Source organism: Pan paniscus, chromosome 14 (assembly GCF_029289425.2).
Source record: "Pan paniscus chromosome 14, NHGRI_mPanPan1-v2.0_pri, whole genome shotgun sequence".
Classification (NCBI taxonomy): domain Eukaryota; kingdom Metazoa; phylum Chordata; class Mammalia; order Primates; family Hominidae; genus Pan; species Pan paniscus.
In genome coordinates, this window is record NC_073263.2 from 73,246,127 (window position 1) to 73,263,928 (window position 17,802).

Here is a 17,802-nt window from a genome sequence, read left to right on the forward strand (position 1 = left end):
TGTAAACTAGTGACCAAAACGCCTACTATGCAATAATTTAACTTACATGTCCAATACATGCAGTGGCGCTGTAAGAAGTTTCTGAAATTAGGATTAAGCATGCTAATGAAAATCTGAGGTGTTCTTTTAAAATTTGACCCTGTCCTTTAAAAAGTTCATCTATCAATTTTTTATCAATGAAAAATTCAATTCATCTTCTTTCAATTCTGATCAAAATGTCACCTAAAGAGATTAATGGATTCCTTGGAAATAGCATAAGTGACAGTGAAAACAAGATTTATAATTATTTATCACTGAATTCAATCCCCAATTGGGCCCTTCATTTCCATTTGAGCAGACTATTTAAATTTTGTGTACCTTAATATTCATCTGTTAAATGAGACAAACAACACCTCCTTCATAAATGGACACGAGAAATAAATGAAATGATATATTAGCTATTAGCCAAGTTCCTACCATGTAGTAGTTAGTTATGAATTGTTTGCAGTGCCTTTTGTTTTAACCAATTTTTTATACTTACTAATTGAATCATATTTAATTTAACAACATTTTGGCCAGAAACTACGCTAGCAATAAAAGATGCAGTGGTAAAAAAAAATACATAGACATAAATATTGATTGTATATATAAAAGTAGTTGGAATTTTAAAATTAAATGCAAATGTAACTGACAAGTTGTTTTACTTCTATTGATTATATCCTATGTACAAAGTCTTAATAAATATGCATTATAAATGCAAGAATATCTATAAAAGAGATGTGAGAAGTACTATGTAGATAAGCTCAAGCAATTATTTGGAAGCAAATTTCAAATATTTTTCATTTGTCAAAATATTCTTTATTGTGGTTTGCATCTGCAATATGGCCATGGCTATTCTAACCCATATGGTGAGAATTATAAATTTGAATAAGCCTTTTAAAAATTATTTCTAAAAAGTAATGTTCTCTTTGAATATACTAATTGGGTTTCCAACTATGCTACTTATGAAATGCTAAACTTATGCATTTTATTGGATTTATTATAAAAATAAATCAGTTGAACATGTAATAATCAGTAATGAAAAGATGACATAAAAATATGTCCAGAGAATAAAGAACCCTGCATGCTAGTTGATATGACATTTTAGGAACAAAAAGTGATAATTAAGTAAAAAACGACCAGGTGCAGTGGCTCACGCCTGTAATCCCAGCACTTTGGGAGGCCAAGGCAGGTGGGTCACCTGAGGTCAGGAGTTCGAGACCACCCTGGCCAACATGGTGAAGCTCTGTTTTTACTAAAAATACAAAAAATCGGCTGGGTGTGGTGGTGCGTGCCTGTAATCTCAGCTACTTGGGAGGCAGGAGAATTGCTTGAATCTGGAAGGCAGAGGTTGCAGTGAGTAGAGATCATGCCATTGCACTCCATCTTGGGCAACAAGAGCAAAACTCTATCTCAAAATAATAAATAAATAAAAATAAAAATAAAAAAATGAAGCAGCTGCAGACGTCAAATTTTATGTACAGTTTTTTTTCATATAGAATAGGAATATGTACTCATGAAGGACTATAACAAGGAATTTTCAATATTTTTTAAAGAGAAACTGAGAAAAAAACAGCAGCACAGTCAGTTCTTTACATGACTAAGATCTCACTTTAAATCTCTCTGAATCTCTTACAGATAAAAGAAACATGGCCAGATAATGGTAGTCCATGACATATGTGTTTAATTATAATCCTGAAATTTAAAATATTAATGCATAGAAACTCCAGAAGCAATAGATTCTCTGGAATTCAGGCCAAGATCAAAAGTGGTCTAGGCAGAATTTGCTGGACAGACAGTCAACATATTCAAGGTAAAATGAAGATTGCTGTTCAGATGATGGGATGATACGCTAATGGGAGTGATAATGCTGACAGTTTTCATGATCAATTTTAAAAAATCAAAGGAAGCAAACCACCCCATTTCATTAAAATAATAGCATTGGTATTTGGAGGAAGTACATATTTCTAAAATGTCTATATTCCAATAGTTCTCTCTCATTGATACATATAGTATTTTATTATAGATGATTGATGTGGAACTCACTGTAATTTCAAAAATTCATAGAATATTATTATGTCATGAAATCCATGCCTAGAAAGCAATTGCCATTATAAATCAAAAAGACAACTCATATGGACAGGTCATATGGTAACAGGTTCTCCTTGGAATAGTATCCTTAAACTTAATTTATTCAATAAGTTACTTAAAGGTTAGGTACGATGAGATGAATTTCATGCTCAAATAACTTCAAAATATCATTACATTGTAACATTAAGGGATTAATTTTCTTGGAATTTAGACATACTTGCGTTTATATTCATTTGAATCAACATGGTTCCATGGAATCCTACTTAAACATTTCTCCATAATTTAATTCCCTAAAAGAATTTTATTAAGCAATATAAGATAATAGATAATACAAAGGGCATTTACTGCTTTAATAGATAAATGAAGGTATCCAAATAGAGGGATACATTTTAAAAACTTTCACAATGTTACATTTTCAAATTTAGAAAATAGATGTTTTAATAGGAAAACGAATAGGTCCAAAACTTGACTTTTAAGGAATAATGCTTTACTTGGGGAACTAAACATTTTATTGCCTTTAATATTAAACATTTTACATGTTTAAAGATAATCTTGATAATATAGCATCACATTTGTAAATTAAACCCAAAATAATAACTTACATTTGCATCGTTCTTTGGAATAAACAAAGAGTGTTACATCCCCTTTAATCCTTAAAAACTCAACACTCTTTCCTGAAATTATATCCTTACATCCCAGGAAGTAAGCTCAAATAATTAAAAGTATATATCTTTAGAAAAATAGTCTCTCCAAAATTATTGCATTTCTGAAATGAAAACTAATGGAAATGTGTTTTATCTGAATAGAATGATATTCAATCAAAAAGTCATGTAGGATGTATTCCAGTAAGTTAAATATGAATCACAAAATTCTATATACAATGGACAAAAACAAATCAATGACATAAGAGAACTGTATCAGGGAAAAAATATTTTATTTGATCTAATTGAAAAATACAAGACAAAATTTTTTTTAATAAAAATAAAGAAATGGGCCCAATGCATTGGCTCACACCTGTAATCCCAACACTTTGAGAGGCTGAGGCAGGCAGATCGCTTCAGGTCAAGAGTTCGAGACCAGCCTGGCCAACATGGTGAAACCCTGTCTCTACTAAAAATACAAAAATTAGCCAGGCATGGTGATGGGCGCCTGTAATCCCAGCTACTCCAGAGGCTGAGGCAGGAGAATTGCTTGAACCCAGGAGGCAGAGGTTGCAGTGAGCCGAGATCGCACCACTGCACTCCAGCCTGTGCAACAAGAACAAAACTCTGTCTCAAATAAAAAACAAAAAAAGAAACAAGAAATGATTATAACCTGATGCCATAAATATGGGAAAGAACCCATAATTCCCAGAACTGATATATTCAAACATTCAAACAGAGAGATAAATAACTGGTATTCCATGTGAAACAAAGCAAATTATCTGTTTTAAAAATCATCATCATAAAACTCTGAATCGGATGGCATCTTGCTATGTCACACTTTGCAAAGTGTTTTGTGATCACATTAGCTCAGGGGTACCCAAACTCCAGGCCACAGACCAGTATGGGTCCTTGACCTGTTAGGACCTGGGCCACACAGCAGGAGCTGAGTGGCAGGTGAGCAAGCAAATCTTCATCTGTATTTGAAGCCACTCCCCATTGTTTGAATTAGCGCCTGAGCTCCATCTCCTGTCAGATCAGTGAGGACATTAGAGTTTCATAGGAGCAGGAACCCTATTGTGAACTGCACATGCGAGAGATCTAGGTTGTATGTTCCTTATGAGAATCTAATGCCTGATGATCTGTCACTGTCTCCCATCACCTGCAGATGGTGTGGTGAGTTGTATTATTTCATTATATATTACAATATAATAATAATAGAAATAAAGTGCACAATAAATATAATGTGCTTGAATCATCCCAAAACCATACTCCCCACCCACCCCCATCAGTGGAAAAAATGTCTTCCACAAAACCAGTCCCTGGTGCCAAAAAGGTTGGGGACTGCTGCATTCGCTTACTATGTTCTTCACGAAGTCCTATTGAGTAAGAAATAAGGCAGAACTTATGATGGTGGTCTTTACATGATAAAGTAGGTATTTCAGAAGGCAGCTTGATGTAGGAATATAATCAATAAACTGGGATCATAAAACCTAAATTGACTAGAACATAATAGGTACCAATTCCTACCTGTAATGGCTGAACAAGTGAGGGCAGGTAGTGTTACTCAATGTCACACAGCTAGCAAGCGATGAGGAAGAGAATAAAGGCCAGACCTTTTAGTTTCTAAGTTAGGAGCCAACTCACAATACCATTTTGTTTGAAAAATAAATAAATGTCTTTTAAAGAAAAGAGTCATAGCCTGACCTACTCATTGTATCCTAAAATTAGCCAAAAAATAAAAATAAAAAAAAGTCCATGGTATTCATGTTCTAGGAATTAGGTCTGTGGCAACTTTAATTAATGTGAAATGGCACAAAAGATCTTCAAATAGTTTAGTCTACTGTATATATCTTCAGCCATATATCAACACGTGAACATGATAAAAAGCTCTCCCATTAATTATACTGACTAATTCCTTAATGAAGTGCAAAAATGTTTGCGTAATCTGATTCAATTTATTGAATTAGGTTACAGTTTTATCATTTTGAAAATCAGCTTCATTGTTTACTTTACAATATGTCAATTCATTTCCAACAATTAAATAGCTCAGCATACAGCCATAATCAATTGAAAGCAATCTCCATTTTTAAGGTCTACTACCATTTGTAATGTGCATATTTCTGAAAGCAATATGTGATAGTTTGAACATATATTGTAACAGTAGCAATGACATTTTATATCCCTAAAACTTACTTTGTCCACAAGTCTATAAAGAAAGTTCAGTGTCATTAAGTCCCTAAAAAGTAAACATTTCTTAACCAAATTTCAGTGTTATGAAATAATACTATTAGCAAAATCTATAGAGTATATGTGAATATGAATAGCTTGACAAACTAAGACTTCCTATACCTAAACTATACATTTTAGAAGTTATTAATTTTATTTTTAAATCCAATGGAGTTGATTTGAGCAAAGAAAGTTAGCAATGGCATTGAATAAGACTGGGATCAGCCTAATTACAATAATACTTTACCTTTGTCTAGCTTCATCACTTACAAGATGTTACTATAAATTGTGTCATTTGACATTCATGACAATTAGAGAAGCATAATTTTGATGTAATAAAAAGATTATTTTTACAGGTGAAAGAAATGAAGAATCAAAAAAATTTGAATGGCTCAATTATTATATATTTTAAAAACCATGTGCCTGAAAGATTCCTATGAATTTTGGCGATTGGCTTCTCTCTTGGGGCTTTACTTTTTAAATCAGAAAGTCAAATCAAAATAATTCTAAGTAAAGTTCAAGGTCTTTCATTTAAATATCTTTAGGGTTTATGTCATTGTTTTATCATTTCTGATGATGTTTACTGTTTAAAATAATACAGCATATTCATCCTTATTCCAAACCCTATCACAACTTTAAATATTTCTTTATATTATATTCAATAATTGTCATTTCCTCCTATTGACTAATTTTACAGCTATGGAACCCTTTAGGGTTTCTCATGAAAGAAAGGGAGAGAGGACAAAAGAAAAAAGATATGTAAAAATCTCTTTCAATTGGAAAAAAAAAAAGTATCCGTTAGCTTTACCATAGTCACAGTTTTATTCAGAAGCTAACTATTCCATCCATAAAAAACAGTGTAGCAAGTACGATTGCTTAAGAATATAAAGCATGCATCTCAAAAGTAATTTTAAGTTACCATACAAAAAAGTAGGAATGAATATATGAACAGGCACCTTTTAACTAGAAAGACACCATGTCATGTTTGGGAGAAAAATTAAAAGTAAAATAAAATAGAATCCACATATTTCATAATTAGAAGGGAACAAGGTGGTCTTCCCCAACCTACCTCCCTCTCAATGTAAAATTGCCTTCAAATTTAACTAACAACAGTAATTCTAAAGTGGGAAAATTTACAGCTGATGGTTAGGGAGGGAGAATAAGTTTTCAAAAGAATCGTATTGTTTTGTAACATAAACAATATAGCCTATTAAATAAATTGAATAGAAAAACCGTGGCTAACAACTTTTCATCCCAGTTTTCTCTTGAACATTTCTGTCAGAAGGAAAATTTGAGGTTTTATTAGTAATACATTCCACTTTCTGACAGTTCTCCACACAGCAAGGCTCTTTCTTACGGAAGCCAATGTAGACTTCTCTGCAATTTATTCTATCAGATTTCTGTCCTCAGAAGTGCACAATATGATTCTATTGTATCATCCACTTTCAGATTATCTGTAAGCCTTCTTAAGACTAAACATCACCATCATTTCCAAATTGCTATCAGCATGACTGTTCTCTTAATGCTCACAAGTTTGTCAATGTCTTACTAAAAATTGTGGTGCCATGACTGAACATAATATTCCAGATGCCATCTGAAGTGTAGAGCAAAATAGTACTGTTCTTTCCATTTATCTGGACTTTATATTTCTATCTATTAAGCTTAGGTTTATATTAGCACTTTCCAAAGTTGTACCATAATGTTCATTTATATGGTTACAGAGCCAAATGAAATTTTTCATCATTTTTCATGCAGAATATGTTTAAATCAGGTCTTAAGTTAATGAATAGGTAGGATAATAAATGTTTCGGGACACAAACTGCAAGGTTTTTATAAACACTATGATCTTTCTGGCTTTTGCCAGCTTCTCTAGAAATGTTGTTCCTGCCAACCCTTTCATAGCAATTTTACATCTTTACAAAGGACAGAGTAAAGTTCTGAAACTTATCCCCAAAAAGTATGGAGAAAATAAAAAGAAGTTCCAACATTTTGTGGTTAAATCTTTAATAACTAACCTACAGCACATCATTAAGGGAAGGAGTTGAAGCTTTGAGGCTAGCTTCAGAGAGGAAAGCCTATCAAAGAGAGAGGCTAAAATAAATAAATAAACGAAATAAAAATAAAAAAAGTTTATCTTGCTTTGCACTAAAATAAACAATATTTGTATTTCTCGCATTTCTTGGTTAGGAAGGGACGTAAGATACCAGCTGCACCTCCTACTGGTTAAAAAATTATAGCGAGCAATAAAAGACAACATGTGGCACATCCACGATGTAACCAAGGGATTAGAACACTAAGAATTTCACAAATAAATGGATATCTGCGAAGCTACAAAGCTCCAGGTAATCTATACAATATCCACTGTCATAATCAAAAGTTGACTCTGAAAATCTGATTTGCTTTTCTTAATGTAAGTAAACTTCTCTTGTCAAAGGAGGCATCATATTACTAAAAGGAAGCAAATAATACCTTGCAGTTACTCAATTAAGGACATTAGCAACTTCATTATGGGAAATCTACTGAGAGAGAAGTATAAGCAGATTGTAATTCTTAGTACAGACCAGTGTAGGAAAAGAGACTACAGAACTCAATAGAAACCTGGAAGAGAGAAATAAATTAGGGAAGAAAGTATGGTAATTTTCTTCTAAATTAAGTAGATGAGAGGACTGTCCAGAAGTCTAGTAATATGTGGTTATTTAATTAAGTCTAAAAATAATAGATCATTGCTCTAAGAGATAAGAAAGAAATGATTTTTATGAATATCTATGCTAGTAACAGACCCAGGGTATATTGTGATTTAACAGAAGTACTCTGTTTTAACATGTTACATAGGAAAAAGAAGTAAATATATTTCTTCTGTAGTTCATCATAACAAGAGCTATATTTACATTCAGTTAACTCAAGAAATATATTTTATTTATATGTATTAAATTATATATCAAGATACTGGAGGTACAATGAAAATTCTAATCTTAAAGGATTATACAATATAGTACAAATGTAATTACATATACCTGTATATGCAGGAATTGTAAAGAGTAATATGTTCCCATGGACACGGGGTGGGTGGGGGACACCACACACCAGTGCCTGTTGGGGGATGTGGGGCTGGGGGAGAGAATGCATTAGGAGAAATACCTAATGTAGATGACAGGTTAATGGGTGCAGCAAACCACCATGGCACGTGTATACCTATGTAACAAACCTGCACGTTCTGCACATGTACCCCAGAACTTAAAGTATAATAATAAAAAAAGAGTAATATGTTCCATGCTACTATGTTATTTCTATAAATATCACTTCTCTAGAGCATCAATTTAGAGATTTAAATTCCATCAATTGATGATTATGCTTAAATGTAACCATCATAACCTATAAACAAACAAATAATGCCTTCCATACACTTAGTATACTTCCATTAGGCTCTACAGGCTGCATCTTTAATCTGGAGCCTAACTGTGCTTAATGGGATTTTATAAGCTACATTAACACACCAGTGTTTAAATTTGTAATTGTAAGGCATAATAATTTCTCTCAGAAATCCTTTACTAAACATTTATTAGCCATATTCATTGAACAAATATTTAGTTTGAATATCTGCTCTGTGCCAGGCAATATTTTACACACCAGTGATACCAAAGTGAATAAAATAGGCCAAAATCTTCTGTGTGCATATCTACCATACCCCACCTGGACTTCTCATAATACTTAGCCTAGTGACTTGCTGGATGTCGTAGGCTGCCAATGGCCTCCAAAATTAAGCCCATGTCCTAATCCAGGAAATGTGTGAATGCTACTTTATATATTAAAAAAAATTATTTGTAGATGTGATTATACTAAGGATCTTAAGATAGATTATCCTGTATTATCTAATGTAGCCTAAATACAATCACAAGTGTCCTTAAAAGAGAGTCAGAGGGAGATTTTACACACACACCCCCCCCCCACACACACACACGAAGGCAACATTACCACAGAGTCAGAAATTGGAACCAGGCAGCCACAAAACCAAGAAATGCCTGCAGCTCCCAGAAGCTCAAAGAGGAAAGGACTGGATTCTCCCCTAGAGCCTCCAGAGGGGGTACCCTGCTGACACCATGATTTCAGCCCAGTGATGCTGATTTTGGACTCGCAACCTCCAGAACCCTGAAAGTATAAATTGTGGTTTTGCCACTAAGCTTGTGGTAATTTGTTACGGCGGGCACAGGAAACTAATAGAGGGCTCCATTCAAGTTTGAAAACTAAATAAATTGCATGATGAAGTCTAAAGTTTAGGTGGGCCTTACAAAAAGGAAAAAAAAAGAAGACATACCTTTTAATTTTTCTCTTCAAGAAAAGTACAAAGGGAACATGTACTAAGTAGTTATAGGTTAAATGTGCTATCCTCAACAAAATGTCTAGTATCAAACCTCTCAAATATTTCCTAGATATATAAATATATGAAAACACATACAAACGGTGTTCGCAGCCGCCACCGCGCTGCCGTCGCTCTCCAACGCCAGCGCCGCCTCTCGCTCGCCGAGCTCCAGCCGAAGGAGAAGGGGGGTAAGTAAGGAGGTCTCTGTACCATGGCTGGTACAAAGCCGACTGCCCGCAAATCGACCGGTGGTAAAGCACCCAGGAAGCAACTGGCTACAAAAGCCGCTCGCAAGAGTGCGCCCTCTACTGGAGGGGTGAAGAAACCTCATCGTAACAGGCCTGGTACTGTGGCGCTCCGTGAAGTTAGACGTTATCAGAAGTCCACTGAACTTCTGATTCGCAAACTTCCCTCCCAGCGTCTGGTGCGAGAAATTGCTCAGGACTTTAAAACAGATCTGCGCTTCCAGAGCGCAGCTATCGGTGCTTTGCAGGAGGCAAGTGAGGCCTATCTGGTTGGCTTTTTTGAAGACACTAACCTGTGTGCTATCCATGCCAAACGTGTAACAATTATGCCAAAAGACATCCAGCTAGCACGCCGCATACGTGGAGAACGTGCTTAAGAATCCACTATGATGGGAAACATTTCATTCTCAAAAAAAAAAAAAAAAAAAAAAATTTTCTCTTCTTCCTGTTATTGGTAGTTCTGAACGTTAGATATTTTTTTTCCATGGGGTCAAAAGGTACCTAAGTCTATGATTGCGAGTGGAAAAATAGGGGACAGAAATCAGGTATTGGCAGTTTTTCCGTTTTCATTTGTGTGTGAATTTTTAATATAAATGCGGAGACGTAAAGCATTAATGCAAGTTAAAATGTTTCAGTGAACAAGTTTCAGCGGTTCAACTTTATAATAATTATAAATAAACCTGTTAAATTTTTCTGGACAATGCCAGCATTTGGATTTTTTTAAAACAAGTAAATTTCTTATTGACGACAACTAAATGGTGTTTGTAGCATTTTTATCATACAGTAGATTCCATCCATTCACTATACTTTTCTAACTGAGTTGTCCTACATGCAAGTACATGTTTTTAATGTTGTCTGTCTTCTGTGCTGTTCCTGTAAGTTTGCTATTAAAATACATTAAACTATAAAAAAAATACAAACATATTGTATAAACATCAAGTGTTTAAATAGTTAATATGAGATTTATTCTTTGGGTAAGGCATACAGTAGATTGTTATATTTAATTTATTAGTGAAGACAATCCAACAATTTGTGGCTGTTTTATACTTGTGCATTTTTCTGTTCTCCTTACTTGTGAGTATCCCAATGAAATACAGAGCATTTATTATAATAAACTTCTCAACATACAAGGCACAATTTTTTTTGTTGTTGAGATGGAGTGTTGTTCTCTTGTCCAGACTTGAGTGCAATGGTGTGATCTCGGCTCACTGTAACCTCCTCTTTCCGAGTTCAGGCTATTCTCCTGCCTCAGCCTCCCGAGTAGCTGGAATTACAGGCACCTGCCACCACGCCCAGATAATTTTTGTATTTTTAGTAGAGATGGGGTTTCACCATGTTGGCCAGGCTGGTCTCGAACTCCTGACCTCAGGTGATCCACCCGCCTCGGCCCCCGAAAGTTCTGGGATTACAGGCATGAGCCACGTGCCCAGCCTAGGCACAGTTTTACATTGTAAATTTTCTCCTGAGATGTTGAAATGTTTAATGCATTTAAACTATTACAAATGCTAATATTACAAAAGAGGTTGTTTAGATATTGTTGCTGTTTACTATTTAGTAGAAAAAAAGAACATTAAATTTGAAATATGTTTATGAATTCACATGAGAACATTTTTCTCTAAATTTTTTTAAAGATAAGAATGTTTCAATGGGGTTAATTCTAGATTAATATTGCCCCGGTCCAGTATTTTTTCCAAAATGATAAATTTGCAAGTTATAAATTCTTACCTTTTAAGCATAAGGTATGTGTGTAGAATTGCTTTCTTTACCCTGAATACGTATTAGTTATATGTCTACAAGATCACAATGAGGGAAAAGACATATCCAACAGACAAAACTATAAATCATTCATTTAATTTGAGTGTATTTTTAAGATACTAAATAATTTTTATATGTCAAAGGCAAATACTGAGGACTCAATTAATTCTTAGTATTTTTATGAAAATTGTATTTCAAAATTAATTTGCATACTGACTTAAAGATGAAATCAGAAAGTTGGCAAATACACTATCCAAATTGCATTCCTGGACAAGAGGGGAGTATTTTGAATTCCTAAATAACCCCTTTCTTAATTTTAAATAGACATCATCTTATAAAAAGTATGAATGTTATTGGAAGTCTGTTGCTAGGATGAATTATTTCAAACTGGTAGTTATTATCAAAAATGATTTATGACAAGTGCTCAGTCAAAATAAATGCAGTGACCACAGCAGGAGGTATTGCCTTGTGTGACTCTACAAAGAACTTTCTTTCTTTCATTAACTTCAACTTCTGGTTGCTATGGCATCCGGTGACAACCATAACTTTTAGAAATTATCACCATCTGCCCACGCCCCTTCTAAGGTTACACACAAGCCCACTCAAGCAGCCAAAATAACACATAAAAATTCCACAAGCAATCTCAAAGTTTGTTGTTTTGTTTTGTATTTGTTTTTGTTTTTGTTTCAAGTATAGATACCTAAATATTTAATATTAAGACTGGGAAAATACATTTTTTTTTAAAAAAAGTCTTTTTTTTCCTAAGAAAACAAATGCATCCAGGGAAAACTATTATTTAACTCCAATGTTCAATTCTTGAAAAGAAACAATAAAAGAATGATTAGGACTGAATCAATAGGTGTTTTTTGTTTGGTTTTTTGTTTTGTTTTGTTTTTGAGACAGAGTCTCACTCTGTCATCAGGCTGGAGTGCAGTGGTGCGATCTCGGCTCACTGCAAACTTTGCCCCCCGAGTTCAAGCGATTCTCCTGCCTCAGCCTCCCAAGTACTTGGGATTACAGGCGCCCACCACCATGTCCAGCTAATTTTTGTATTTTTAGTAGAGATGGGGTTTCACCATGTTGGCCAGGATGGTCTAGATCTCTTGACCTCATGATCCGCCTGTCTCAGCCTCCCAAAGTGCTGGGATTACAGGCATCAGCCACCACCCCCTAGCCGATCAATAGGTATTTATAAATTTGTCTAAATTAATCCATTTTCTTTTCACAGGACAAAGGTAGGCAACCTTGAAGATATATTTACATCTTTTTATCGTTTTCAAATGTTACTTCTCAGAATACAAAAGTACATAAATAAAGTCCTGCAAATTTAAAAGTCTATATAATCATATTTAGTCATATTCCCCAAATACACTAAAGCATTCGGTAGACTGTTCTGGCAGAAAGATGTTATATACTTCTTGAGAATTATAAAATGTATTTAGGATCATTAGATTTCCAGTTAATGTTTTAAGACAGTAAAGATATGTTCCCCAGTATATGAAGACATTACTCTGTATTCCCTAAAATCTAAACTTCTGCATCTAGAAAAATTTTACATAAAAAGAGAAATCATACTGAATATATGAAGGTAACACCATTCATGTGCAATAGTCAAACTTCTGGCAACCTAAAATCTTTGGACTAATGTTTAAAAGTTGAAAGTAAGCAAAATAGTAGTGAGCTGGCTCACACACCCTGTTCTCAAGCAATTTGCTGAGGTCTACAGGGCACTAAACTAACTCCCTCCCTGCCTCCCTCCCTCCCTGCCTCCCTTCCTCCCTTCCTTCCTTCTTTTTTTCTTCCTTTCTCTCTCTTTCCTTCTCTCTTTCTTTTTTTTCTTTCAGACAGGGTCTCTTTCTGTTGCCCAGGCTTGAATGCAGTGGTACAATCATAGCTCACCACAAACCTGGATCTCCCAGGTTCAAGTGATCCTCCTGCCTCAACCACCCCAGTAGCTGGGACTACAGGCACAGGCCACCACACACAGCTAAATTGTTTTGATTTTTGGTAGAGACTAAACCTTGCTATGTTGCCCAGGCTGGTCTGGAACTCCTAGCTTCAAGCAATCCTCCTGCCTCAGCCTCTCCAAGTGCTGGGATTGTAGGCCTGAACCCCGGGCCCAGCCTAACATCCCCTTTCTAATCCAGTTTATGCTCCTAATGAGCCTCCATTTCCTCATTCTTCTTTAGAACATGACTGCTTAAGGTCTTTTTTCGATATAATGCTTAGCTTGACAGAAGTCCTGGTTTCTGGGTTCAAAACATATAGGAAAGAACAAAAGTAGAATGTCTGAGAAGGCACAGTGATTGAAATACAGAAAATGATCGTACTTTAAAAATGAAAGACCAAATTTAAAGTATCTTCGGTGTCTCTGTTCACCAAGCCGGCAAGTGCATAATATATTTCAGAAAGAGTTCTTTCAAAAAATAATTTAATATTTTGAGTTGGGACTTTGGAATATGACCTTCCTTTATTTAGAAACTCCACTTACTTACCCGAAAGTTACTTGATGGTGTTAATTATGTGAGGTGTTGCTATTTACATTTTCATGGTATCATCTTATTTAATCATTACTTTGGTAATGAACTATGTATCATCTTCATCTTAAAAGATTAAATATGGGCAGACAAATCTTCCCTATTATAATATGACTACAATCTAGGATACATTTTTTCTCTTATAACTGTGAGTAAGTAACAATTCAGAGTCAACACAAGTTTACTAAATACAGAAAAAATGATTATTAAAATGGTTATTTAAAAAAAAAAAACCTCAGAAACATGGTTCATAGAGAGGTTAATTATGTCACAAAGACTCTGAGGTCTTTTTTATTTCACACTTGAGTCTTTCAGCTATAAAACATGAAAAGTTGGCCAGGCGCAGTGGCTCACGCCTGTAATCCCAGCACTTTGGGAGGCCGAGGCGGATGGATCATGAGGTCAGGAGATCGAGACCATCCTGGCCAACATGGTGAAACTCCGTCTCTACTAAAATACAAAAAAATATTCGGGCGTAGTGGCACATGCCCGTGATCCCACCTACTCCAGAGGCTAAGGCAGCCGAGATCGTGCCACTGCACTCCAGCCTGGTGACAGAGCGAGACTCTGTCTCAAAAAAAAAAAAAAAAAAAAAAAAAAAAAACGGAAAAGAGAAGTTAAGGTTTTCATATGTAGTATAAAAGATTTTCCTATGTAATTCCCAAGTCCCAAATTTTCTAAACAGAAATCTTTATCATTCAGTTAAACATAAATGAGCAAGGATTAACAACGTACTACCTATTTGATTTTTCCAAATCTCAAATTGGAATTAGAATATCAGGCAGTAGGATTCAGTTACTTGAAAAACATGACTAAATAAATTAAAATGATGATAGTCGCCTTGAAATTGGGCAATTTTCAGCTATTGATTTCATTTTTCTATATCTCAATTTTTCATGCATGAAATTAGTATAAAAATATTTTCATGGAATTTTCAATTATTTACTATTAAAAACCTTTGGTGGCTGGGTATGGTGGCTCATGCCCGTAATCCAGGAACTTTGGAAGGCCAAGGCAGATGGGTCACTTGAGTCCAAGTGTTCAAGACCAGACAGGGCAACATGAAGAAACCCCATCTCTAGAAAAAAAATACAAAAATTAGCCAGGCATGGTGGCCTGTGCCTGTAGTTCTAGCTGCTCAGAAGGCTGAGGTAGGAGGATCTCTTGAGCTCAGGAGGTCCAGGCTGCAGTGAGCCACGACTGAGCGACTGCATTACAGCCCAGGTAATAGAGGGAGACTCTTTGTCTTAAAAACAAAACTTAAAATTAAAATTAAAATTATTGAGGCCTTGCTGAAAAAGATATTAAATATATAAAATGAACAAATAGCTGAAATAGCTACAAATTAAACTCAATGATTTTTGTTAAATATCCACAAAGGTGAATGAACTGTTTAGACATTACTGCAAATATGAAGATGAGTTAGAGACAGTCATTGATGTCAAGAAACTTCCACCCAATTATGACATATGAAATAAGATTAATCCATGATTATATCAGAGCACACAGAAAGACAAATGTTACAAAGAAAAATACAATACTGATACAGGAATTTAGAGAAAAAAGAACAACTCTCATCTTGCCTGATTACCTCTCTTGTATCAGCTGTATTATAATACATGACATTTATATGTTCCTATGTATATTTCCTTAATATACATATGATAAAGAAAAAACGTTAATATAAATATTCTATATAATAATATCAGCAATATTTTAATTTGCTCATGGATCTGGCTCATTTCCTGATGAAACAATAAAGATGGGCAAACATATGTTTATGTAAATAATCTAATTAATGAACCCATTCAGGTGGTAGAAATCAAACGAATTAATTTTGCTCCAGTGCATTATGAAATTTCTTTATGGTATGGAGCTTATGAAGTCAAGACTATTCTTTTACTTATACATTTTCAAAATTCTAGAAATAAACATCTTTCAAATGGGTTCTAATAGAAACGTATTAGTTTGTGAAAAATTACGAGACATTTCTATTCAATATAGTTACTGTCTTTTGTTTGGATGCATGTCTATCAATTTCTGGAATGCTAAACAAGTTTAAAATCCAAAGACCTGGGTTTGAATAACCACTGACAGCTACAGCTGAGTGACCTTGAGAAAGTCACTGATTTTCTCTGAACTTTGATTCCTTAATAAGAAAATAGGAATAATAATTTGATGTTTGATATTTGTGGTAGGATTAATTAAAATAATTTCTAGCACTGTGATCAGTTCAGCTTTTATTTTATTTTAAACAAAGAAAAGATGGTAATCATAATGCAGTTTTGAAATAAATTATCTCAGTAACATTATCTTAGTGTGCACAAAATATAATTGATGTGTGTAAATATCGATGTCACCACAGATATATATAAAAGCTATGACATTGGCTGATTTTTAATATTTTTTGGCATAAGTGAGTAGCAGTCTTACCTGTTGGTGGAATTATCCCAGGAGACATGAGACCAGGGACAGAATGCGGCATGATGTGAGAGTTCTCTGGGGAGGTGACACTTTGAGTCCTCTTAGGAGGCCTTCCAGGTCTAGAACTGAAACAAACAAACAAAAAATTTTTACAATTAAGCTATTGTCTTACACATCATTTCAAAGTTGTTTCAAGTGGTAACATGGACTGTAAATAAATTTGTTTCAAGGACGGTTGCTTTTGCAGTTAGATGTAATAGACTTCCATCACTAATTAGATTACATGCTGAATTCATTTTCCTCATTGAAGATCAGCCACTCCTGATGCATAATTCATAGCCTGCACCTCGTTACCTGCTTCTTCATATTAATATCTATACACAGTTTGAATTGCCTCGTTTGCATATGCTAAAGTTCTGCATGCAGCCTTCAGCACGAAAATTATGCACTAACTTGTAATAATTATTACAGTCAGCCTGCTATTGATTTATGAGACTTTTAAAAACCAAATATGTGTAGTACTTGTAATGAATGATATTTTAAGGTTCTTCAGGAAATTAAAAGGCAATGGCTGCCTAAGGAAATGTTCTGCTTGTTTGATTTAATACTACAGTTAGCTGGGAGGTGGAATGAAAGAGTGATTCAGACCTATAGCACATTTTTCGATGATATGTTTTATTACTTCGCACTGCTAGCCTGATATCTAGATGATAAATGACAATACATATCTAATGTGTGAAAAGGTCTTGCAATTTCTTTATTTTTTGTCATTTAAAAGATAAGTCAAGTTATCATTTAACCCTTATTCTATTTAAGTGAACATGCCCCACTGAGTTCCCTTACTTTTAATATACTAAAATATACTTGAAAGGCTTAGGATTATTTGTAGGATATCATTAAGGAACTGCCAGTGTAGCATCTCATATGTACCTTTAGGATAAATAAAAATACCTTGTGTTTTAGCAGTACTGTACTTTACATGCCTATTGCACAAGATTAATTATTACAATTATAAGCAGAGGTAGAGACAGCTATTGGCAATCATTAATGGAAAACAACCTAAAGTATATAATATTACAATTTTTGAAAACAAAGTTTTAGCATTGTGTTTTCACTTTCTGCCTCTGTATCATAAATGTGCTTTATGAAATGCTCTCCCATCATTTATTTGGCCAAAACGTGCCTAGATATTTCAAAACTAACAGATATAACCTCATAAATAAGCATTTTCATGTTTTGCCTTGGCTGAGATCCCTAGACTTATCAGAAGATTCAAAGATGTTATCTATTTAATTTAGGTAGGTAATGTTTGTGGTCATTGAGCAAATAATTATTAAGTACCTGCTGTTTTCAAAGAGGTGCACTATGGAGGCTAATTTAGGAGAATGGGTTCTTAGACTTCAGAAGTTTGTATTCTTGCCAAAGGGGAAGAATCTGGTGCATAAACAACTATGATGCAAATTGTAAAGTGCTAAATCCCATAAGAAAGTTGCAATCTGAATACT

At 34.4% G+C, this 17,802-nt stretch overlaps 2 protein-coding genes across 4 annotated transcripts in view; one reads left to right on the forward strand and one right to left on the reverse strand.

Annotated features, from left to right (window-relative positions):
- DACH1 (dachshund family transcription factor 1) overlaps nucleotides 1-17,802 on the reverse strand; it is a 430,993-nt gene that overhangs the window by 227,743 nt on the left and 185,448 nt on the right. For all 3 annotated transcript variants that reach the window (XM_008952797.6, XM_055096837.2, XM_034936783.3), the window contains exon 2: nucleotides 16,307-16,422. In XM_008952797.6, coding sequence (XP_008951045.3) covers nucleotides 16,307-16,422 — 116 coding nt within the window. The remainder of the gene's footprint in view (nucleotides 1-16,306; nucleotides 16,423-17,802) is intronic.
- On the forward strand, nucleotides 9,420-10,282 carry LOC100992611 (histone H3.3A-like). The gene has a single exon (XM_003827456.5). The coding sequence runs from the start codon at nucleotides 9,548-9,550 to the stop codon at nucleotides 9,956-9,958; it is 411 nt and encodes a 136-aa protein (XP_003827504.1). The 5' UTR covers nucleotides 9,420-9,547; the 3' UTR covers nucleotides 9,959-10,282.

Coding starts and splice junctions, on each gene's coding strand:
- LOC100992611 (XM_003827456.5), top strand. CDS start 9,548: ATGGCTGGTACAAAGCCGACTGCCCGCAAATCGACCGGTGGTAAAGCA.